Genomic DNA, 25,533 nt, shown 5'->3' with positions numbered 1-25,533 from the left:
TTTATGCCAGCATAGGTTGGATGAAGGTAAAGAGCAGGCAGGGATTATTCGCACTAGATTGAGCCAACACCAATCTTCTGCAGTGGAACAAAAACAAAAAGAAATCAAGTGAAGTGCTGATTTCTCTCCCCCAGCCTGGATAGAGCTTTTAAAACTCAAGAGGCTGAATTAAGGGTAGACCAACACTGCCCTTTGAGAATTTTAATTGTCATCACAAATGCAGTCTTTCTTTGTACATACAGCTCAGACTTGAGCCCAGAATCCATGCAGACCTACTCCACACTAACCTCCATTCCTCAACTCAGAAATTGCTTGTAAGCATTTAGATAGTAAGCTCGTTCTTGGCAGGGAGCATGTCTATCAACTCTTTCATATCATAATCTCCCAAGCACTTAGTACAGAAGCAGTAGCATGGCCTAATGGATACAGCCCAGGCCTTGAAGTCAGAAGGGCCTGGGTTCTAATCCCGGCTCCTCCACTTGTCTGCTGTGTGACCTTGGACAAGTCACTTGCCTCAACTATCTCCTCTGTCAAATGGGAATTAAGACTGTTGTTATTATCATTATTATTATAACGGTACTTGTTAAGCATTTACTATTTGCCAGGTACTTTTCTAAGCACTGGGATAGATACAAGTTAATAAGGTTGGACACAGTCCCTGTCCTACGTGGGGCTCATATTCTTAATCCCCATTTTACAGATGAGGTAACTGAGGCCAGAGAAGGTATGTGACTTGCCCAGGGTCACATAGCAGACCTGTGGCAGAACAGGGATTAGAACCCAGGTCCTTCTCACTCTTAAGCCCGTGCTCTACCCACTAAGCCACACTGCTTTTCCGAGAGCCCCATGTGGGACAGGGACTGTGTCCAAACTGATTTACTTGTATCTACTCCAACACTTAGTACAATGCCTGGCACATAGTAAGCACTTCAATACCACAAGTATTATTGTGGTGCTCCGCACACAGTAAGCGCTCAATAAATACAATTGACTGATTGATAGATCAATAAATAAATCAATCGTATTTGTTGAGTGCTTACTGTGTGCAGAGCACTGTACTAAGCGCTTGGGAAGTACAAGTTGGCAACATATAGAGACAGTCCCTACCCAACAGTGGGCTCACAGTCTTGTGAATGGGATTTTTCCCCAATCCATGGCAGAGGCTTTGAAGCAGCCAAGATATCAGCTATACAAAGGCAGCAGTTGAGAAAGGGGATGGGAGGAATTGAGGGCTGTATAACTGCAAAAGTTAGTAGAGATCTGAACACAAAGAGAAAGTCTACTCACACTGAAAACAGTCTGGTTGCCTTTTTCCTCCCTTTCCCCTATGAGCCTCTTCCTATCATGTGCACACCTGTCCCAATACTCTGACCTTCTAGCTCCCTTCAGCACTGTTGACCCACTTCCTTCTCTTAGAAACTCTCTTTGACTTTGGTTTTGCTAACCTGGCCCTTTCCTGGTTCTCTTGTCACTTGTCTGAATGCTCCATCTCCGTCCCACTTGCTGACTTTCTTCCTCCTCTCACCCTATAACTGTGGGTGTCCTGCACATTCTCTCAGAGAGCTCATCCACTCCCCCAGCCCCTTGCCCCACTTACACAGCTTCAGCTATGTCTTTGCAAATGACTAAATTTATTCGCTGCCTCTGACCTCTCAACTACTCTATAATTTCAAATTTCCGCCTGTCTCCATGATATCTCCAGGTAGGTGCCTCACTTCCCATAGCACTTTAAATTCAATATGACTGAAACTGACTTCCCTATCTTCCCTCAAACATACTCCTCTGCTTCCTTAACCTTCCCATTCAATCATTCAATCGTATTTATTGAGTGCTTACTGAGTGCAGAGCACTGTACTAAGCGCTTGGGAAGTACAAGTTGGCAACATATATCATATCAACACCACCATCCTGCCCATTCCAGAATGGGTGTCATCTTTGACTCCTCTCTGTGTTTCCATAACCCCAGCCCTTCCTCCCACACATGCACCCTCAGACTTTCAATAAATCCTGCCAGTTTTTCCTGGCACAATTGATTGATTTCTTTCATAATATTTTCTGCATCTGCCAACCCTCCGTCCTGCCTTTGCAGCTACCACCGAGATTCAAGTGCTGCCTCCCTGTTAGCCTACTGGTCCCCTGCCTCCAGATTCTCCCCTCTTTAATCTAGTCTTCACTTAATGGCCCCTACCATCCTTATACAATACCACGCGGAATAAATCACTCTGCTTCTCAAGCACTGCCATTTCACTCTGATCCAAATAGAAACTCCCAAACACACTCTTCAAAGATCACCACAAGCTGTCGCATGCTTCTTTTTCTTCTCTCTTCACCTGCTATTCTCCAGCTCATACTGCTCACTCCTCCCAACTATCCTATTTCGCTCTCCCACCCACCTCTAATCTATTACTCTCTTTCTCCTACCGAAGGAAACACTAGTATTGTTGTGCTGTCATGATTGTCCTGTGGGCAGCCATCAGATACTCAGGCTTCTCTAGAGATTACATTTGTCATTTCATCAATATTCAATAACTGCCTTCTTATTTAGTGTAATTTTCATGGGAGTCTGTACAGGCCTACAGTAAAACTGAATGTCTACTCTAATAATAATAATAATGGCATTTATTAAGCGCTTACTATGTGCAAAGTACTGTTCTAAGTAAGCACTGGGGAAGTTACAACGTGATCAGGTTGTCCCACGGGGGGCTCACAGTCTTAATCCCCATTTTACAGATGAGGTAACTGAGGCCCAGAGAAGTGAAGAGACTTGCCCAAAGTCACACAGCTGATAATTGGCGGAGCTGGGACTTGAACCCATGACCTCTGACTCCAAAGCCCGGGCTCTTTTCCACTGAGCCACACTGCTTCTCTAATAGAGTAGCTACTCTACTAAAATTCAGCCCCTTAGGAAGTGATACAAGGAAGAATCTCTATATCTATGATTGGTATTTCAGGGGAAGCTTTATGCTGAACAACTGATTATTACCTATGATCCCTTCCTGTTAAACTAATACTTCTATGCCTTATTGTCTTTATAAGCAGTGTGGCCTAGTGGAAAGAGCATGGGCTTGGGAGCCAGAGGATATGCGTTCTGATTCCAGCTCTTCCACTTGCTGCTGTGGCATCTTGGGCAAGTCACTCCATTTCTCTGCACCTCAGTTTCCTCATTTTTAAAATGGGAATTAAGCCATAATAATAATAATAATAGCCCTAACTCCCTCCAACTTAAACTTTGAGCCCCATGTAAGAGAGGGACAGTGTCTGGCCTGATGCTCTCATGCCTACCCCAGTAGACTACATAGTAAATGCATAAATACCAAAACTGTGATTAGACTAAAACGGAGATTTCTTTTTACCCTTATTTCTAAGATTTTTACCTTCCCTTCTTTTTTAGTGTCAGATATTTACAGTCAGAAATAATGCTTCCACCCAGTCTCACCTGCAGATTTCATTACTGTAGCAAGCATATCTGGGGAAGCTCAGGGACACAGCATGGCATAGTGGATAGAGTACGGGTTTAGGATTCAGAAGGTCATGGGTTCTAATCCCAGCTCCACCATTTGTCTGCTGTTTGACCTTCTCTGTGCCTTAGTTACCTCATCTGTAAAATGGGGATTGAGCCTGTGAGTTCCACATGGGACAGCGACTGTGCCCAACTCAATTTGCTTGTATCCACCCCAGCACTTTGTACAGTGCCTGGCATGTAGGAAGTGCTTAACAAATATCACAGTAATAATCATAATAAATATTATATTATGATTAAATATAATATTATTATTATTCTCCCCTTCAGCCCTACTATCCTGTGGTCCAGCACCCACAAAGGGAATCCCAGTCACACAGCAGAATGGACTTAGGGACCTGGTAGGTGTCAAGATACATAAAATGGGCCAAGATATGAAGCTTGTTTGTTTACTGCTCATTTCAGAAGACAGAAGGTAAACAACACTGACTGTAGAATGGGGATTCTCAAGCCCACCTCTAGAACAAAGCCTGAAAGGTCTTATAACAGTACTAGTCTTTAATCAGAGGGCATTTATCAGAGGTGAGATGTGACTGCAACAAATTTCATTTTAAAAACATAAGCTTCCTGTTTCCATATTTCAATTAAACTCCCTTCCTTTCATTACTAGATCGATGCAGGTCAATTTATCACTGTTTGCCAGAAAGCTCAGTTTTGCTCACTGCACTGAACAAGTCCTGGAATTAGCAACCTGTGTCCAGAGACCATGGAAGAGAAACAGGCCACTGAAGTCAAGTGGAAAATCCTCTTTCACTAGGAACCCATCTAAGGCAAGCAGCTCAACTTACTGGTTTCAGAGCAGTTATTTCCTTTGGGATGCACAACCAGAACAGGGATCATTAGCAAATTAGAAATGAAAATGCTAAATGTTGAACTACAGACTTGAACAGTGACTTCATTGAGCACCAGCCAAAGTAGTTACTAGAGTAAACTCAAGAGAGTAAACTTCATTCTTACCATAGCCCTAGGCCAATATCTAGTCCTCTCCATGGGAGATCCTTAGCTGCAACAAAAAGGGAGGTGCCTGCATGGGGATCAAAGTGCCTGCCCTGAAACCTGCCTCCAAGCTCCAAGTCATTTTTGATTAATGACCATGGATTTTTGTCCTAGAATTCTACCAACAATGAGCAACTCTGTCACTCATGACCATAGGCATTTGGAAGTCCCAATGCTATGACTGTGTACTCACAAACAACAGTCTACCAGGCCAAGCACTTATCCACACTGGCCAAATTAATGGGAGCAACATACCCAAGGGAAATATCACCAACCTGACATCAAAGGGGATACATTCCTAAATGTGTTTGTCTTTTCACCCTCTCCTCCTCCCTCCCAGAGCTTTACTTCCACAAGCCCCACCCTCTTCCCACATCTCCCAGCAAATTGGTTTTATGGAACTAGCCCTTTTCTATACAACAGGGTCATCCACAGATTCTTTTCAAACAAAATGTCAGTCCCAGGTCTCTTGTTCTCACCAACCTTACACCAGCATCTCATCAGTCATATTTACTGAGTGCTTACTATGTTCACAGCATTATACTAAGCACTTGGGAAAGTGCAATACAACAGACTTGGCAGACATGTTCCCTGCCTGTGATGAGCTTACAATCTAGAGAGGGAGACAGACATTAATATATTTATAATATAAAATTTAAAGATAGGTACATATATGCTTGGGTTGTTGGGGTGGGAGGGAGGAGGGGAAGGCACGAATATCAAATGCCCAAAGATCCCAGAAGGCCCCATGCACTTCAGTCTGGCATCTCAAAGACTAAGGGCCTGGAACACTAGGCTGGCATAGCTAAGATTTAGAAGCGGGCTGTAGAGGTCCGTATCTTATTCACAAACCTAACTACTAATAAATCAATCTGCAGCCTTCATAAGCATTTAGAATTAAAGTACCTTTGCTTTCCTATCAATTTTTCTTGATTTTTTCCACACCACCTGGCTTCTCTATATTCTCCTTTCACCATTCTCATTCCCTCAGCATCGCTTTTTTAATTGTATTTGTTATTATTTACAATGTGCCAGGCACTGTACTAATTCGCTGGAGTAGATACAAGTTAATCTTGTTGGACACAATCTCCCTGTCCCATCTGGGGCTCACAGTCTTAATCCCCATTTTACAGATGAGGTAACAGGCACAGAGAAGAGAAGCGATTTGCCCAAGGTCACACAGCAGACAAGTGGCAGAGACAGAAATAGAACCCATGTCTTTCTAATTCCCAGCTCCATGCTCTATCCAACTAGACCACCCTGCTCTCACCCTACTCTTTGAAGACAGCCAGATGGAGACAAGGAAAAAAGAAAGAGGATCTTGCTTCCCAATTCCCCATCTCCTTTTCCTGTGTTTATTGCTCCTGAAGCACCACTTAAACTCATCCCACTGGATTAAAAGCATGCATTCAACTTGCCCCCACCGCACCTCACTACTCTCCTACTATTCATTCAATCGTATTTGAGCGCTTACTATGTGCAGACCACTGTACTAAGCACTTGAGAAGTACAAGTTGGCAACATATAGAGATGGTCCCTACCCAACAATGGGCTCAGACTGCACACTTTGCTCCTCTAATGCTAATCTTCTCACTGTTCCTCAATCTAATCTATCTCGCCACTGACCTCTCGCCAGCATTCTGCCTCTGGCCTGGAATACCCTCCCTCCTCATATCCGACAAGTACTCTCCTCGACTTCACAGCCTTACTGAAGACATATCTTCTCCAAGAAGCCTTCCCTAAGCCCTCTTTTCCTCTTCTCCCACTCCCTTCTGCATCACCCTGACTTGCTCCCTTTATTCATCCTCACTCCCAGCCACAGGGTACTTATGTACATATCTTTTTGTTGTGGGTAGGGAATATATCTGTTTTTTATACTGTACTCTCCCAAGCGCTGAGTACAGTGTTCTGCACACAATAAGTGCTCAATAAATACAGTTGAATGAATGAGAGCATTTTTCAATATTTGTGGAGAGCAGTGGGGCACCTGAACCCCAGTCTGAGATTCCAAATTAGTTGGTTTAAAACAAAGTGTTCCTCCCATTTTGCATGCCAAGCCCTCACAATAGAGGCTGTGTGCACTGTCCCATCATCAGAGCTGATGCTGGATACGTCTCTTTACTCCAGGATCCTTGAGCAAAGAGGTCAGACAACATTGCTCTCTTTGACCCACAAACAGGATAGCATCTGCTCTGTTAAACACACTTAAAATCTACCTTATGAACCATAGTATGGAAAACATAAGAAATCCACCAGAAGGCTAGCTTCAAATCATTTTAGTCTGTGAACTTCTCATGCTATCCCATGAATGAGATCAAAACTTCACTGCAAACAAGAAGTGGTTCATTATGATGGTTGAGAGGGGAGGGAGATAGAGTGTGAAGGAATCATCATCTCAGTATTTCCACTACAAAAAATACATAAAATTCCAAACTTTGCAAAAGGTGAGTGCAGTAATTGTTAGAAAAATCCACCCCACTCCCACAGCCAACATACAGGTTCTGTTCAAACACCATCTGGGACAAATCAATATCACAAATATTTAAGGTCACAATTCAAGGAAAAGAAACACACACGCTTGCACCCTTACCTGTGACTTGGCAAAGGCGGAAGAAAAACCACAAAAAACACTGTCAGTCCCATCCTATTCCTTTCCCCCCCAAAAAATCCTCTGTATACACATACATTTCAGTGAGAAATTAAAAGAATACTGTGAAGCTATATTAAGGAACTGAGGTGAAAGTATACAGTGGACTAATTTAAAACAGAGTTAATCCTGGGGACTGTAATTCACCTCTCTTGGAATATCCTGTTATCCCTAGTTTCAATGAAAGAACAATATATGCAGGCCCCCGAAATGTTTGACTTTTAGCTGAATACCGTTAAGTCCTTGTGAGTACCATATTACACTATCCATAATTTGTCACATGAAAGTTACATACCGCAGAAGGTTGAAACTCAGATCAAGTCTCTTTGCCAAATGTCCGTAGGCCCTCCCTAGGTGCTCTGGAATTTTGCTGCAGTCTTGACCGATGTAGGACACCTGGAAATTAAATGAAACCAAGGAAATGGGCCAAACGGAAATCACACAGCTGTTCAAAGCCCTGACTCATTGATCCGATGATTGCTTCCGCAACTTAAAAAAGCCACCACACTTATGTCTGCTTTCCTGATCACACCGCTTCAGGTCTTTATTGACTCTGCCATATACTTAGTATAATGGTGACTAATCCTCAGCCCCATGTAAATTGGACTAAAATTGGCCTAATTCAGGTGTCCAAAAATTCTCCAGTGTTTGGGGATGATGATAGTAATAGCTGCAATATTACCCTGCACTTGAAAAGTGAAGGGCTCAATGCCCTGTTACATACTTTACCTCCCAAAAGACACTGCACATGCTGTTACCAGGGCTCAGGGTCAGACTCTTTCAGAGACCTTCAAGCATTTACCTGGTGGTCTGTGGAGTAAGACATTTTTCTACAAGGAGTCAGGGGGATAGTGTGGCACATAAGCACCTCTGAACTACTCTCCTTGCAACACTTTTGTACATATCTGCAATTTATTTATCTATATTAATGTCTGTATCCTCCTCTAGACTATAAGCTCATTGTGGGCAAGAACTGTGTCTACCAACTCTGTTGTGGTGTATTTTCCCAAGCTCTTGGTCCAGTTCGCTGCAAATAATAAGCACTCAAATACGACTGATTGCTTCTTACTTCCTACTGATGTTGTATGGGTAGCATCAATTTTCAGAAGCCTCAATCTTGGAAACTTTTCCCAATGGTTTGGTATCCAGGGAAGTTGGATACCCTGGATTTCCCAAGCCTAGGGATGGGCTGGAAAATGCCCTGGAAGAAATCTATATGGGCAACCCTTTCAAGTAGATTCCCAGATTGCAGAAGTGCCCTTACCCTTATAGAACAGTTCCTTTTCCCAGTCCCATGCCTCCTCCCCTTAAAGCCTGTTACCTGCAAGCAACCTAAAAAAATATGAACTGGGGATGGCATGTTATGAGTGGGTCTAGGCTGCTGTGGAATCTTAAAATCAAAATGAAATCATGGATACTCCTGTGAGAGATCAGTTGCAGCTACAGCCACCTGCCTGACTTTTTTTTTTTTAATGGTATTTGGTAAGGGCTTATGTGTCAAGCACTGTTCAAAGTGCTGGGTTAGATACAGGTTTATCAGGTCAGACACAGTCCCTGTCCCACATGGGGCTCACAGTAGGAAGGAGAACGCGTATTGAATTATCCTTTTGTTGTTGAGGAGACTGAGGTGCAAAGAAGTTAAATGACTTGTTAAAGGTCACACAACAGGCAAGTAGTGGAGCTGGGACTAGAACACAGGTTCTCTGGCTTCCAGGCTCATGTTTCATTCATTCATATATTTGTATTTACTGAGTGCTTACTGAATGCAGAGCACTATACTAAGCACAATACAACAGTGGTATTCCCTACCCACAATGAGCTTACAGTCTAGAGAGGGTGGTAACAGACATCCCCAGGCCACAGTGATTTTCCTATAGAGTCTCATTCATTCAATCATATTTATTGAACGCTTACAGTATGCAGAGCACTGTACTAAGAGCTTGGAAAGTACAATTCAGCAATAGAGACAATCCTTACCCAGCAACGGGCTCACAGTCTAGAATGTTGTGGGCAGAAATGTGACTGTTTATTGCTATATTGTACTCTCCCAAGCACTTAGTACAGTGCTTCGCACACATTATGTGCTCAATGAATATGACTAAATGAATGAATGAAAGAGTCCCCACATAAATAAAAAGCAGCTGTTAAGTCTGCAGCAATACTGATTATCACTCTGGTCAGAAATTTGGTATTCCTGGAGAGGTGAGGTGACCTACAAGAGTATAACATTAAAAACTGAATGCCCTCTGTTGATGATTTTATCCGCCTTTTCTGGATAGTACCAAGGTCTATAGCAAATTTGAGCATTCCCAGGCTCACGTGTAGGGGTTGAAAACTGAACCCCGAGTTAGGATCATGCCGAGGGCAAAGTTTCCCTGGGTTTTCCTAGAATGACATTGTATGTCAGCTGTTCCCACCTCCTGCCAAACACTGGGAGTCAGGCTCCACCCCACACAAGTGCAGAGGCTGGGAAGTTGCCAGGGTCAACGTGTTTCGGAGCTTCGCTGCCGTTGATGTTTCTAGAATCCCCCAGGGGCCTGGAGATGCCTCTCTTTGCCCACCAAACAACACAGGAGCTAAAGCTACTTTCCCAACTTTTAAATGTTGGGAGGTCATGGCAGTTTCCTCAGCAAATACTGACTCCTCTAATTCCTGCAACTATCACTTCTAGGGAAATGAGTCCCAAAGTTATCTCTATTGTCCTGACCTCTCATCTGATCTGCAATCCCATATCTCCTCTTGCCTCCAAGACATCTCAAATGCTGTCCTCCCCCATCACTGTAGATAGCACGACCATCCTCCGTCTCACAAGCCCGTAACCTTGGCATCGTCCTCGACTCATCTCTCTCGTCAACCCACATATTCAATCTGTCATCAAATCCTGTCAGTACTACCTTCACAACATCACTAAAATCCGCCCTTTCCTCTCCATCCAAACTGCTGCTACGTTGATCCAAGAACTTATCTATCCCGCCTTGATTACTGCATCACCCTGAACTCCCTGCCTCCTGTCTCTCTCTCACTCCAATCCGTAAGTCACTCTGCTGCCCAGATCATTTTTCTAAAAAATAGTTCAGACCATGTCTTCCACAGCTCAAGAACTTCCAGAGGTTGCCCAACCACCTCCACAACAGGGAGAAACTCCTTTTAAGCACTTGATCAGTTCACCCCATCCTACCTTTCCTCCCTGATTTCCTACTACTACCCAGCCCACACACTTCACTTCTCTAACAGCAACTTACTCACTGTACTTCGATATCATCTATCTCACCTCAAACCTCCCTCTGGCCCGAAACTCCCTCCCCTTTAATATACACCAGACCCCCACTCTCTCCACCTTCAAAGCCTTATTAAAATCACATCCCCTCCGAGAGGCCTTCCCCAATTAAGCCCTCACTTCCCCAGCTCCCTCTCCCTTCTGTGTGACCCTTGCACTTAGACTTGTACTTTTTAAGCCCTTGATATTTATCCCACCCTCTGCCCTAGAGCACTTAAGTCCATATGAGAGAAGCAGCGTGGCTCCTTGGAAAGAGTATGGGCTTGGGAGTCAGAGGTCATGGGTTCTAATTCTGGCTCCACCACTTGTCAACTGCATGACTTTGGGCAAGTCACTTAACTTCTCTGGGCCTCAGTTACCTCATCTGTAAAATGGGGATTAAGACTGTGAGCCCCATGTGGGACAACCTGATTATCTTGTACCCCCCCAGCACTTAGAACAGTGCTTGGCACATAGCAAGCGCTTAACAAATGCCATTATTATTATAATATCTGTAATTTATTTCAATGTCTGTCTTCCCCTCCAGACTGTGGGCAGGGAACACGTCTACCAACTCAGTTGTACTATACTTTCCCGAGCACTTCGTATAATGCTCTAAACACAGTAAGCACTCAGTAAATACCATTGATTGACTGATCTCCCCCTGGGTGTTCTGCTGACACCTCAAACTCCACCCTACCTTCCCCAGGACGCTGCAATCTTGATATCTTCTTCCACTCGTTGCAATCATTCAACTTTCACATTCAGTCTACTAGCAAGTCCTGCGTGCCCTTCCTACATATTAGTCAACAGCATTTATTGAGTGCTTATGGTATACTTTCCTGAGGGCCTACTTTACAAAACGCTTGGAAGAGAACAATACAGCAGAGTAGGTAGACATGATTCATTCAATCATTTATTGAGCGCTTACTGTGTGCAGAGCACTGTACTAAGTGCTTGGGAAGTACAAGTCAGCAACATAGAGACGGTCCCTACCCAACAACGGGATCCCTGCCCATAGGGAGTTTACAGACTAGAGAGGATCAATCAATCAATGGTATTTATTGGGCATTTACTATGTGCAGAACACTGAACTAAGTCCTTGGATGAGAGTATAATAATAATGATGGCACTTAATAAGTACTTACTATTAAGCACTGTTCTAAGCACTGGAATATACTCCCTGCCCCACAGCACTTGTGACTATGTGTACATATCTATAATTCTATTTCTATTATTGCCTGTTTACTTGTTTTTGATGTGTACATATCTATAATTCTATTTATTTATATTGATGCCTGTCTACTTGTTTTGATGCTTGTCTCCCCCCTCTAGACTGTAAGCCCAGTGTGGGCAGGGATAGTCTCTTTATTGCTGAATTGTACTTTCCAAGTGCAAAGACAGTGCTCAGTACACAGTAAGTGCTCAATAAACACGACTGAATTAATGAATGAATTGAGTTGGTAGACACATTCCCTGCCCACAAGGAGCTCACAGCCCAATAATTATTATTGTTAATAAGAAGAATGGTATTTATTAAGCACTTACTATGTGCCAAGCACTGTACTAAGCACTGGGGTGGATATAAGCAGCTCGAGTTGGACACCATCCCTGTCCCACAGAGGGCTCACTGTCTCAATCCCCATTTTGCAGATAAGGTAACAGGCACAGAGAAGTGAAGTGACTTTCCCAAGACAAGTGGCAGAGCCAGGATTAGAACCCATGCCCTCCTGACTTAAAGGCCCATACTCTATCCATGACGCCATGCTGCTTTCCATAGCCTAGAGGGGGAGAATGACATTAATGTAAATAAATAATTAATAAATTAGGGATACGTACATAAATGGTGTGGTTCTGAGGGTGATATAACTATCAAGTACTTAAAGGGTACAGATACAAGTGCAAAGGCAACATAGAAGGAAGAGGGAGTGGAGGAAAGGATGGCTTAGTTGGGAAAAGCCTCTTAGAGGAGATGTGATTTTAACAGGGGTTTCAAGGTGGGGAGAGTGGTGGTCTGTAGTATATGATGTGTGTGTGGGCAAGGGGAAGGTTTCCAGGCCAGAGGAAGGATGTGGGCAACAGGTTGGCAGCAAGATAGATGAGACAGAGGTACCCTGAGTAGGTTGACATTAGAAGAATAAAATGTGCAGGTTGGATTGTAGTAAGAAATCAGTGAGGTCAAGTAGGAGGGGACAAGTTAACAGTGCTTTAAAGCCAATGGCAAGGCATTTTGGTCTCATTTGGTGGTGGATGGGCAACCACTGGAGATTCTTGAGGAGCGGGGAAATGTGGAACTGAACTTTCTTTTAGAAAAACAATCCAGGCAGCAGAGTGAAGGGTGGAATGGAGTGGGGAGAGAATGTAAATATGTATGTGTATATATATATATATATATATATATATATATATATATATGTTTCCACTTATATTGATGCCTATTTATTTTGATGTCTGTCTACCCCCTTCAAGATTGTGAGCCCGTTGGGTGGTAGGAATTGCCTCTATTGCTGAACTGTACTTTCCAAACACTTAGTACAGTGCTCTGCACACAGTAAGTGCTCAATGAATAAGAGGGGGGGGAGGGAGAGAGAGGGGGAGGGAGAGAGAGGGGGAGGGAGAGAGAGGGGGAGGGAGAGAGAGGGGGAGGGAGAGATAAAGAAAGCAAGGAGAGGCAGGAAGGTCAGCAAGGAGGTTAATGCAGTAGCCAAGGTGGGATAAGGGCTTGGATTAGCATAGTAACAGAGAGAAGCAGTGTGCCTTAATGGAAAGAAAATGGGCTTGGAAGTCAGAGGACATGGGTTCTCATCCCAGCTCTACCACTTGTCTGCTGTGTGACCTTGGGCAAGTCAGTTAACTTCTCTGTACCTCAGTTACCTCATCTGTTAAATGGAGATTAATGATAATAACAATTATTATGGTATTTGTTAAGTGCTTACTATGTGACGGGGACTGTACTAAGCACAGAGGTAGATACAAGCAAATTGGGTTGGACATAGTCCCTGTTTCATGTGGGGCTCACAGTCTCAATACCCATTTTACATAAAAGGGAACTGAGGCCCAGAGAAGTTAAGTGACTTGCCTAAGGTCACACAACAGACAAGTGGCAGAGCTGGGATGGGAACCCATGGCCTTCTAATTCCCAAACACACGCTCTATCCACTACACCACGCTGCTTCTCAAGACTGTGAGCCTCATGTGGGACAACCTGATTACCTTGTATCTACCCAAGCACTTAGAACAGTGCTTGGCACATGGTAAGAGCTAAACAAATGCCATAAGTATATTTTTAGTTAGGGTGGAGAAGAAAGGGCAGATTTTACACTACAAGTGGGTGCAAAATGAGTACTACTACTGCTAATGTTAATATCTTGGATTGTTTAAATTTAATTCAACTTGATTGCATTCTATTCTTTTTGTTCTAAATGGCTGCCATCCCCAGTTGGACTTGTGTTGATTGATTTTCCTGTATGTACCCCAGCCTTTAATACAGTGCTTTGTATGTTTTTAAGCACTTAATAAAAGTTATTAATAATAATAATAAGAGTTCAATTTACTCTGTAAACTGCCCTGCCAGCTTTCCACACACCACTCTGCCGGCCTCTGCTTTGGAGTGGACCATGGATGAAAAATACAAAATCCTAGCCCCTTTCAATCACTTCTGTTCTAAACTTCAAACCAAGGGGAAAGGAGGGGAAAAAAGACAGCTGATGACAGTTAAATAACTTGGATTTAGAAATACACTGGCCGGAAAATGAAGAGCTCAAAGTTCAATCTAGAAATCCCTTCCCTCTTCTGAATAAGACATCTTTCATCAAAGCCCCTACCATAAATTCAGCTATCAAATGAAAGGCTGGAGCATGACTCTTTGTAGAGGAGATCCCCAATGGTCCTGAGGCAGTCAAGACCCTCCTCCCAGCATGATGATTACTCAAACCAGTAATTTTACCACAGATGAGAAAATGCACAGCTAAATGTAGCCCCACTCCAACCCTGTCACCCAGTACTTCATGGACCCAACCTCCTTTCCCTTCTCATACTCCTTTAGAGGAAAAAGAAGTGGAGCCTATTCTTCCCAGCTTCAGAGATGGGTGAAATGAGGCACAAAAGAGTATAAACAGATTAAGTGGCGCAGTGGAAAGGAGTCAAGAGAATCTGGGTCCTAATCCCAGATCTGCCACTTGCCTGCTGTGTGACCTAGGGCAGGTCACAATTTCTCTGTGCCTTAGTTTCCTCATTTATACAATGGGGATCAAGTACCTGTTCTCCCTCCTATTTAAACCATGAGCCCCATGTGGGACAGGGACTGTATCCAACCTGATTAACTTATATCTACCCCAGTGCTAAGTACAACACACAGCACTTACCAAGCACCATTACTATTATTATTATTCATAGGTAATCCAGGAGGACTTTGGGAAAAGAAAGCAGGCACCCCACTCCTGGCTCTTCTGCCCACAACCTACGTCTCCTCAGAGAGGGAAGACAAAGCTGTTTTCAGTTTGGGATTCCTGAGGTAAGGAGGCCCAAGCAAGGATGAGAAGGAGATGAGGAAGAGGGGTTGCAATTCTCCTCTCCTTAGCATAGCTAGGGACATAGAGTTAGTCTAGGCCCAAGGCCAACTGTGCTATTACTCACTGGCTATGACATTTTCCCTTCCGGAGGTAGTTCCTTTCCTCTCCTTCCTCAGCCAGTCCTCACAAAGCCACTGACTGCCTTCCCACTTCTGCTGCAATCTCTGGAGAGAGGATCTCATCAGGGCCACCTGGAAGCCCTTGAATAAACTCAGTTCAGTGCTCAATCACACATCCCCCTCTTCCCTTACCACAGCTGCATTCTCAGAGCCTCAACCTCTTGTCAGTCAGGCAGTCAGTCAATAGTATTTGAGTGCTTACTGTGTGAAGAGCACTGTACTAAGTGCTTGGGAGAGTACAATATAACAATGAACAAACATTTCCTATCCACAATGAGCTTACAATCTAGAGGGGGAGACAGACATAAATATAAATAAATTACAGGTGACTTCCCCAGTGATAATCCTGTCAACAACAATAGTTATTACAGTACTTGTTAAGCACTTATGTGTCAAGCATAATTCTAAACACTGGAGTAAATACAAGTTCATCAGGTTGTCATGGACTGTCCCACGTGGGGCTCATAGTTTAAGTAGGAGGGAGTAGGATTTAATCCCCATTATACAGATGGGGTAACTAAGGCACAGAGAAGTGAAGTGACTTGCCCAATGTCACACAGCAGACTTGGCAGAGCCAGAATTCGAACCCAGTTCTTATGACTCCCAAGACCCTGCTCTCTCCACTAGGTCACACTGCTTCTCAGAGCATCCGGTCTGTACCCTGGCCTTCCCTCCTCAACTGCTTCCACTCCTCCAAGCTAGTGCCAACTTCCCAGATGCCAAGCCAGCCCTGTGCCATCTCCCTCACCCAATGATGTAGGCTGTAGCTGGAGGAGAGAGAACATAATGACAACTTCCCCAGGACCAGAAGCAAAGTAATAATAATAATTGTAGTATTTGTTAAGAGCTTACTATGTGCCAAGCACTGTTCTAAGCACTGGTATAGATACAAAGTAATCAGGTTGTCCCAAGTAAGGCTCACAGTCTTAATCCCCATTTTACAGATGTGGTAACAGGCCCAGAGAAGTTAAATGGCTTGCCCAAGGTCGCACAGCAGAGAGGTGGCAGAGCAGGGATGAGAACCCACATCCTCTGATTCCCAAGCCCACGCATGCCCTTTCCATTAAGACACGAGCATTTTCATCCCACTTGCCAAGTGCATCACATTAATAAATATTGATAAACTGAGCCCTGGAACAAGCCAGGATAGTAACTAAGGAAAGCAGCTCTCATCTCCATTCTGCAAAGACTTTAAGATTACAATCTGGAGAAGCAAAGAAACTTAGCATAGGAAACACAGTGCCCAATCTGGGAGCTCTGCCTCTTCTACCCAGTCAGGTTAAGGTATGGGTGGATCCAGAGTAAAATTAGTCCTCTGCCATCCTTACCAGCCCAAGAAAGGTGACCCTCCCTCCACATGCCCATTCCCCTCCCAGACATTGGCCAAGCTAGGCCACACCAGTAGTACAACTAGGAATGCTGGTGTGACACCTGCAAGTGACCGAGGAGGTTGTTCCTTTGCCCACCGGTTTATGGACTCTTGGGCACTGGGCAAGTAATTTAGCCACACTGTACCCCCAGTGTCTCGATGGGTAAAATGGGGACCGCTACTAACAGGTCACAGGAATGCAGAGGGGACAAGTGAGACAGGGTGAAGGCCAATAAGAACCCCAGTGAGAACCTGGTTCTCCTCTTACCTCTCTGGCCCTTCATTCTCAATCTCTTTCATGGGCTCCTCCTCTGCTTCCCACCCCCTAACTGTAGGGCTCCCTCAGGGTTCAGTTCTGGGTCCCCTTCTATTCTCCATCTACACCCACTACCTTGGACAACTGATTTTCTCCCATGGCTTCAACTACCTCCTTTATGCAGATGATACACAAATGTACATCTCCGGTCCTGATCTCTCTCCCTCCCTGCAGTCTCTCATTTCCTCTTGCCTTCAAGACATCTCTACTTGGATGTCCTCCCGTCACTTCAAGCTTAACATGTCCAAAACAGAACTCTATCTTCCCACCCAAACCCTTCCCTCCCTGTGACTTTCCCATCACTGTAGTGACACCACCATCCTTTCTGTCTCAGAAGCCCATAACCTTAGTTTTATCCTTGATTCCTTTCTCTCATTCAACCCAAATATTCAATGCATCGCTAAATCCTGTCAGTCCCTCCTTCACAAATTTTCTAAAATCTGCCGTTTCCTGTCCATCCAAACTGCTACCACATTAATACAATCACTCATCCTGCCCCACCTGGATTATTGCATCAGCCTCCTTGCTGACCTCCCAGTCTCCTGCCTCCAGTCCATATTTCACTTGGCTGCCCAGATTATTTTTCTACAAAAACGTTCAGGCCATGTCACCTGACTCCACGGAAAACTCCAGTGGTTGCCCATCCACCACCCCAAACAAAACTCCTCACTATTGGCTTTAAAGTACACCATCACCTTGCCCCCTCCTACAATAACTCAGTCCGCACACTTCTCTTCTCTAATGCTAACTTTCTCCCTGTATCTCATTCTCATCTATGTCAGCGTTGACCCCTCACCTATGCCCTGCCTCTGGCCTGGAACGTCCTCCCTCTTCATAGCCAACAGACAATTACTTTCCCCCTCACTGTATCTGATCCCACTTAGACTCTCGAAATCCAGGAGGATGTCAACCGTCTTCCAGAAGTGCAGTGGCAAGAACTCCAGGCAGCAGAAGACGGGTTAATGGAACAAAACAAAGGGTTAATAGTATTTGGCTAGAGAGAAGGCAGTCCTCGCCCTGACCCCCAGGATAGAGTTTATCCTTAGAGGACAGTTCCCTGCCTGAAGTTTTTACTGCGGTGTGTGTAGAGGGAGAGAGAGAAGTATTTATCTCCTCCACGTGCGTTATGAACACACGTGCTGACTACTTCCCAGGAAACACTTTGGAAGAAGGAGATATCCCCCTTTTCTCACTCCATTCCCAGAGGGGAATGCATGGAATGGGGAAAAGAGTGTAAAAAACGGAACAGGTGCGTTTACGGGTTTATCTCGAACTGATAGTTTCAGCCGCTGAGGTCGGGCCAGCCGTACTGGAGCCGCCTGTCATTCATTCAATCGATCATATTTATTGAGCGCCTACTGTGTGCAGAGCCCTGTACTAAGCGCTTGGAAAGTACAATACAGCAATAAAGAGACAACCCCTGTCCGCACAGGGATTCAATCCTATTTATTGAGCCCTTACTGTGTGCAGAGCACTGTACTAAGCGCTTAGAAAGTACAATGCAGCAATAGAGATAATCCCTGCCCACACTGGGATTCAATCGTATTTATTGGGCGATTACTGTGTGCAGAGCACTGTACCAAGCGCTTGGAAATACAGTAAGAGAGAGAGAGAATCCCTGCCCAAAAGTGGCTGCCGCCCCATTCATTCATCATCATCATCAATCAATCATCAATTGAGCGCTTACTGTGTGCAGAGCACTGTACTAAGCGCTTGGGAAGTACAAGTTGGCAACATAGAGCCAGTCCCTACCCAACAGTAGGCTCACACATTCAATCGTATTTATTGAGCACTTACTGTGTGCAGAGCACTGTACTAAGCACTTGGGAAGTACAAGTTGGAAACATATAGAGACGGTCCCTACCCAACAGCGGGCTCACAGTCTAGAAGGGGGAGACAGACAACAAAACATATTAACAAAATAAAATAAATGGAATAAATATGTACAAATAAAATAAATATAGAGTAATAAATACATACAAACAGATACATATATACAGGTGCTGTGGGGAGGGGAAGGAGGTAAGGCGGGGGGGATGGGGAGGAGGGGGAGAGGAAGGAGGGGGCTCAGTCCAGACTAGGGAGGGGGATTTCAGGGGGCTAAGGTAGTGCCCCAAATTGGCACCAGCTTCTCACCCTCGCCCCGGGATCTGGCCAATAGGGAGTTGGCCTCCCCCTTTTAGACTGTGAACCCACTGTTGGGTAGGGACTGTCTCTATATGTTGCCAACTTGTACTTCCCAAGCGCTTAGTACAGTGCTCTGCACACAGTAAGCGCTCAATAAATACCATTGATTGATTGATTGGAAGGATGGAGGAGGGGGATGTCGCTAGTTTGGGGGCTTGGTGGAGCCCAGGAATTAGAGGAAGCTGCTCCTGGTCCCTCCCCCCCTTGCCTGGCCCCAGGACTGGCTCCCTGGGCCCTCTCCCCCAGCTGGCACGGGCAGAGAAGGCGCGTGGCTTAGTGGAAAGAGCCTCGGCTTGGGAGTCAGAGGTCGTGAGTTCTAATCCTGCCTCCGCCACCTGTCAGTTGTATGATTTTAGGCAAGTCACTTCACTCCTCTGTGCCTCAGTTTCCTCCTCTGGAAAATGGCGATTGAGACCGTGAGCCCCACGTAGGTCAACCTGATTACCTTGTATCTTCCCCAGTGCTTGGAACAGTGCAAGCTCTTAAATACCATTATTATTATTACCCCAGCGCTTAATACAGTGCCTGGCACATACTAAATGCTTAACAAATACTGTTATTATTATTAACCCAGTGCTTAGTATAGTGTCTGGCATTTAGTGAGTGCTTTTAGACTGTGAGCCTTTTAGACTGTGAGCCCACTGTTGGGTACGGACTGTCTCTATATGTTGCCAACTTGTACTTCCCAAGCGCTTAGTACAGTGCTCTGCACACAGTAAGCGCTCAATACGATTGATGATGATGCTTAACAAATACCATTATTACCCCAACGCTTAATACAGTGCCTGGCACATAGTAAGCGCTTAACAAATACCATTATTATTACCCCAACACTTAATACAGTGCCTGGCACATAGTAAGCGCTTAACAAATACCATTACTATTACCCCAGTGCTTAGTACAGTGCCTGGCACATAGTAAGCACTTAACAAATACCATTATTACTCCAGCGCTTAGTACAGTGTCTGGCACATAGTAAGCACTTAAATACCATTATTATTACCCCAGCGCTTAGTACAGTGCCTGGCACATAGTAAGCGCTTAACAAATACCATTATTATTACCCCAGCACTTAGTACAGTGCCTGGCACATAGTAAGTGCTTAAATACCATCGTTATTATTATTATTACCCCAGTGCTTAATAAAGTGCCTGGCACATACTAAATGCTTAAATACCATTATTATTATTACCCCAGCGCTTAGTACTGTGCCTGGCCCACAGTAAGTGCTTAATAAATTCCATAATTATTATTATTCTCCCAGCGCTTAGTACAGTGTCTGGCACATACTAAATGCTTAACCAAGAAGCAGTGTGGCTCAGTGGAAAGAGCACAAGCTTTGGAGTCAGAGGTCATGGGTTCAAATCCCAGCTCCACCACTTGTCAGCTGTGTGACTTTGGGCCAGTCACTTCACTGGGCCTCAGTTACCTCATCTGTAAAATGGGGATTAAGACTGTGAGCGCCCCGTGGGACAACCTGATCACCTTGTAACCTCCCCAGTGCTTAAAACAGTGCTTTGCATTTAGTAAGCACTTAACAAATACCAACATTATTATTCTCTATCAATCAATCAATCGTATTTATTGAGCGCTTACTATGTGCAGAGCACTGTACTAAGCGCTTGGGAAGTACAAATTGGCAACACATAGAGACAGTCCCTACCCAACAGTGGGCTCACAGTCTAAAAGGGGGAGACAGAGAACAGAACCAAACATACCAACAAAATAAAATAAATAGGAAAGAAATGTACAAGTAAAAAAATAAATAAATAAATAGAGTAATAAATATGTACAACCATATATTCATATATACAGGTGCTGTGGGGAAGGGAAGGAGGTAAGATGGGAGGATGGAGAGGGGGACGAGGGGGAGAGGAAGGAAGGGGCTCAGTCTGGGAAGGCCTCCTGGAGGAGGTGAGCTCTCAGCAGGGCCTTGAAGGGAGGAAGAGAGCTAGCTTGGCGGAGGGGCAGAGGGAGGGCATTCCAGGCCCGGGGGATGACGTGGGCCGGGGGTCGACGGCGGGACAGGCAAGAACGAGGTAAGGTGAGGAGATTAGCGGTGGAGGAGCGGAGGGTGCGGGCTGGGCTGGAGAAGGAGAGAAGGGAGGTGAGGTAGGAGGGGGCGAGGGGATGGACAGCCTTGAAGCCCAGGGTGAGGAGTTTCTGCCTGATGCGCAGATTGATTGGTAGCCATTGGAGGTTTTTGAGGAGGGGAGTAACATGCCCAGAGCGTTTCTGGACAAAGATAATCCGGGCAGCAGCATGAAGTATGGATTGAAGTGGAGAGAGACACGAGGATGGGAGATCAGAGAGAAGGCTGGTGCAGTAGTCCAGGCGGGATAGGATGAGAGCTTGAATGAGCAGGGTAGCAGTTTGGATGGAGAGAAAAGGGCGGATCTTGGCAATGTTGCGGAGCGGAGCTGAGACCGGCAGGTTTTGGTGACGGCTTGGATGTGAGGGGTGAATGAGAGAGCGGAGTCGAGGATGACACCAAGGTTGCGGGCTTGCGAGACGGGAAGGATGGTAGTGCCGTCAACAGAGATGGGAAAGTCAGGGAGAGGACAAGGTTTGGGAGGGAAGACAAGGAGCTCAGTCTTCGACATGTTGAGCTTTAGGTGGCGGGCGGACATCCAGATGGAGATGTCCTGAAGGCAGGAGGAGATGCGAGCCTGGAGGGAGGGGGAGAGAGCAGGGGCAGAGATGGAGATCTGGGTGTCATCAGCGTAGAGATGATAGTTGAAGCCGTGGGAGCGAATGAGGTCACCAAGGGAGTGAGTGTAGATTGAGAACAGAAGGGGACCAAGCACTGAACCTTGGGGAACCCCCACAGTAAGAGGATGGGAGGGGGAGGAGGAGCCTGCAAAAGAGACTGAGAAAGAACGACCGGAGAGATAAGAGGAGAACCAGGAGAGGACGGAGTCTGTGAAGACTATGCCTCAGTTACCTCATCTGTAAAATGGGAATGAAGACTGTGAGCACCCCATGGGGCAACCTGATCACCTTGTAACCTCCCCAGCGTTTAGAACAGTACTTTGCACTTTGTAAGCACTTAATACCAACATTATTATTATCATTCTCTGTGCCTCAGTGACCTCGTCTGTAAAATGGGGATTAAGACTGTGAGCCCCCCGTGGGACAACCTGATCACCTTGTAATCTCCCCAGCGTTTAGAACAGTACTTTACACATAGTAAGTGCTTAACAAATACCAACACTATTCTCTGTGCCTCAGTGACCTCATCTGTAAAATGGGGATTAAGACTGTGAGCCCCCCGTGGGACAACCCGATCACCTGGTAACCTCCCCAGCATTTAGAACCGTGCTTTCCACTTAGTAAGTGCTTAACAAATACCCACATTATTATTATTATTCTCTGTGCCTCAGTGACCTCATCTGTAAAATGGGGATGAAGACTGTGAGCCCCCCCCCCCCCCGTGAGAAAACATGATGCCAGCACTTAGGACAGTGCTGTGTATATAGTAAGTGCTTAATAAATGCCATTATTATTATCACCTGGTAACCTCCCCAGCGTTTAGAACAGTGTTTTACACATAGTAAGTGCTTAACAAAAATACCAGCACTATTATTATTCTCTGTGCCTCAGTGACCTCATCTGCAAAATGGGGATTAAGACTGTGAGCCCCCCGTGGGACAACCTGATCACCTTGTACCCTCCCCAGCGTTTAGAACAGTGCTTTACACATAGTAAGTGTTTAACAAATACCAACACTATTATTATTCTCTGTGCCTCAGTGACCTCATCTGCAAAATGGGGATTAAGACTGTGAGCCCCCCGTGGGACAACCTGATCACCTGGTAACCTCCCCAGAGTTTAGAACAGTGCTTTACACATAGTAAACGCTTAACAAATACCAACACTATTCTCTGTGCCTCAGTGACCTCATCTGCAAAATGGGGATTAAGACTGTGAGCCCCCCGTGGGACAACCTGATCACCTGGTAACCTCCCCAGCGTTTAGAACAGTGCTTTACACATAGTAAGGGCTTAACAAAAATGCCATTATTAACCTTTAGAACAGTGCTTTCCACTTAGTAAGTGCTTAACAAATACCCACATTATTATTCTCTGTGCCTCAGTGACCTCATCTGCAAAATGGGGATGAAGACTGTGAGCCCCCCGTGGGACAACCTGATCACCTGGTAACCTCCCCAGCATTTAGAACCGTGCTTTCCACTTAGTAAGTGCTTAACAAATACCCACATTATTATTATTATTCTCTGTGCCTCAGTGACCTCATCTGCAAAATGGGGATGAAGACTGTGAGCCCCCCATGGGACAACCTGATCACCTGGTAACCTCCCCAGCATTTAGAACAGTGCTTTCCACTTAGGAAGGGCTTAACAAATACCCACATTATCATTATTATTCTCTGTGCCTCAGTGACCTCATCTGCAAAATGGGGATGAAGACTGTGAGCCCCCCATGGGACAACCTGATCACCTGGTAACCTCCCCAGCATTTAGAACCGTGCTTTCCACTTAATAAGTGCTTAACAAATACCCACATTATTATTATTATTCTCTGTGCCTCAGTGACCTCATCTGCAAAATGGGGATGAAGACTGTGAGCCCCCCGTGGGACAACATGATGCCAGCGCTTAGAACAGTGCTATGCACATAGTAAGCGCTTAATAAGTGCCATTATCATTATCACCTGGTAACCTCCCCAGCGCTTAGAACAGTGCTTTACACATAGTAAGCGATTAGCAAATACCAACACTATTATTATTCTCTGTGCCTCAGTGACCTCATCTGCAAAATGGGGATGAAGACTGTGACCCCCCCCCCGTGGGACAACCTGATCACCTGGTAACCTCCCCAGTGTTTAGAACAGTGCTTTGCGCATAGTAAGCGCTTAATAAATGCCATTATTATTATTATTATTGTTATAGTAAGCACTTAACAAAAGTCATGATTATTATTACTGGGGGGGAAAGGGGTCAGCGGGCCCCCCGCCCCCCTGGGTGACTTACTTGCGTTCCGCTGAGCACAGGTCCCGCCATAGCGGGAGGGAAAGTGGGCCGCACGAGGCGCGGAAGGGCGCGGAAAGGCGCGCAGCGCGGCCTGTCCTGCCCCACGCGGCCCCCAGGCCGCTGGTCAGATGATGCAAAGGCGGAACCACCAACTGTGCTCGCCCAAAGCACCACTCCGCGCCGCCCCCTCCTTAACCCTCGCCTCCCCCGGGCCCACGAGAGCAACCAGGAGCTCACCTGGAGCCCCTTATCAATCAATCGTATTTATTGAGCGCTTACTATGTGCAGAGCACTGTACAGATGATGGTGGCATTAATTAAGCACTTACTATGTGCAAAGCACTGTCCTGAGCGCTGGGGAGGTTACAAGGCGATCAGGTTGTCCCACATGGGGTTCCCAGTCCTCATCCCCATTTTACAGATGAGGTCACTGAGGCACAGAGAATTTAAGGGACTTGCCCAAAGTCACACAGCTGACAACTGGTGGAGCCGGGATTTGAACCCCTCACCTCTGACTCCAAAGCCACGCTGCTTCTCACCATCCTCGTAATAAGGGCTTTTGTTAAGCGCTTCCTAAGTGCCGGCCACTGTAATAATAATCATAATGATTATTACGTCCCCCCTCTCCATCCCCCCATCCTACCTCCTTCCCTTCCCCACAGCACCTGTATATATGTATATATGTTTGTACATATTTATTACTCTATTTATTTATTTTACTTGTACATATCTATTCTATTTATTTTATTTTGTTAGTATGTTTGGTTTTGTTCTCTGTCTCCCCCTTTTAGACTGTGAGCCCACCGTTGGGTAGGGACTGTCTCTAGATGTTGCCAATTGGTACTTCCCAAGCGCTTAGTACAGTGCTCGGCACATAGTAAGCACTCAATAAATACGATTGATGATGATGATGATGTGCAAAGCACTGTTCTAAGCGCTGGGGAGGTTACAAGGTGAGCAGGTTGTCCCACATGGGGTTCCCAGTCCTCATCCCCATTTTACAGATGAGGTCACTGAGGCACAGAGAAGTGAAGTGACTTGCCCAAAGTCACACAGCTGACAACTGGTGGAGCCGGGATTTGAACCCCTCACCTCTGACTCCAAAGCTCGGGCTCTTTCCCCTGAGCCACGCTGCTTCTCACCTGTATATATGTATATATGTTTGTACATATTTATTACTCTATCTATTTATTTATTTATTTATTTTACTTGTACATATCTATTCTATTTATTTTATTTTGTTAGCATGTTTGGTTTTGTTCTCTGTCTCCCCCTTTTAGACTGTGAGCCCACTGTTGGGTAGGGACTGTCTCTAGATGTTGCCAATTTGTACTTCCCAAGCGCTTAGTACAGTGCTCTGCACATAGTAAGCGCTCAATAAATACGATTGATGATGATGATGATGATCCTCGTAATTAGGGCTTTTGTTAAGTGCTTCCTAAGTGCCGGCCACTGTAATAATAATCATAATGATTATTACGTCCCCCCTCTCCATCCCCCCATCCTACCTCCTTCCCTTCCCCACAGCACCTGTATATATGTATATATGTTTGTACATATT

At 45.2% G+C, this 25,533-nt stretch overlaps 1 protein-coding gene across 2 annotated transcripts in view; it reads right to left on the bottom strand.

The window, feature by feature from the left end:
- The window catches only part of LRMDA (leucine rich melanocyte differentiation associated), a 1,241,311-nt gene extending 1,217,257 nt beyond the window's left edge, over positions 1 to 24,054 (bottom strand). For both annotated transcript variants that reach the window (XM_038744414.1, XM_038744415.1), the window contains exons 1-2: positions 23,974 to 24,054; positions 7,459 to 7,559 (exon numbers count right to left, since the gene is read on the bottom strand). In XM_038744414.1, coding sequence (XP_038600342.1) covers positions 7,459 to 7,559; positions 23,974 to 24,003 — 131 coding nt within the window. In that variant the 5' untranslated portion in view covers positions 24,004 to 24,054. The remainder of the gene's footprint in view (positions 1 to 7,458; positions 7,560 to 23,973) is intronic.
- Between the last annotated feature and the right edge of the window lie 1,479 nt (positions 24,055 to 25,533).

This window comes from Tachyglossus aculeatus, chromosome 3 (assembly GCF_015852505.1).
Source record: "Tachyglossus aculeatus isolate mTacAcu1 chromosome 3, mTacAcu1.pri, whole genome shotgun sequence".
NCBI classification, from domain to species: Eukaryota; Metazoa; Chordata; class Mammalia; order Monotremata; family Tachyglossidae; genus Tachyglossus; species Tachyglossus aculeatus.
This window is presented reverse-complemented; position numbering and strand designations above follow the sequence as displayed.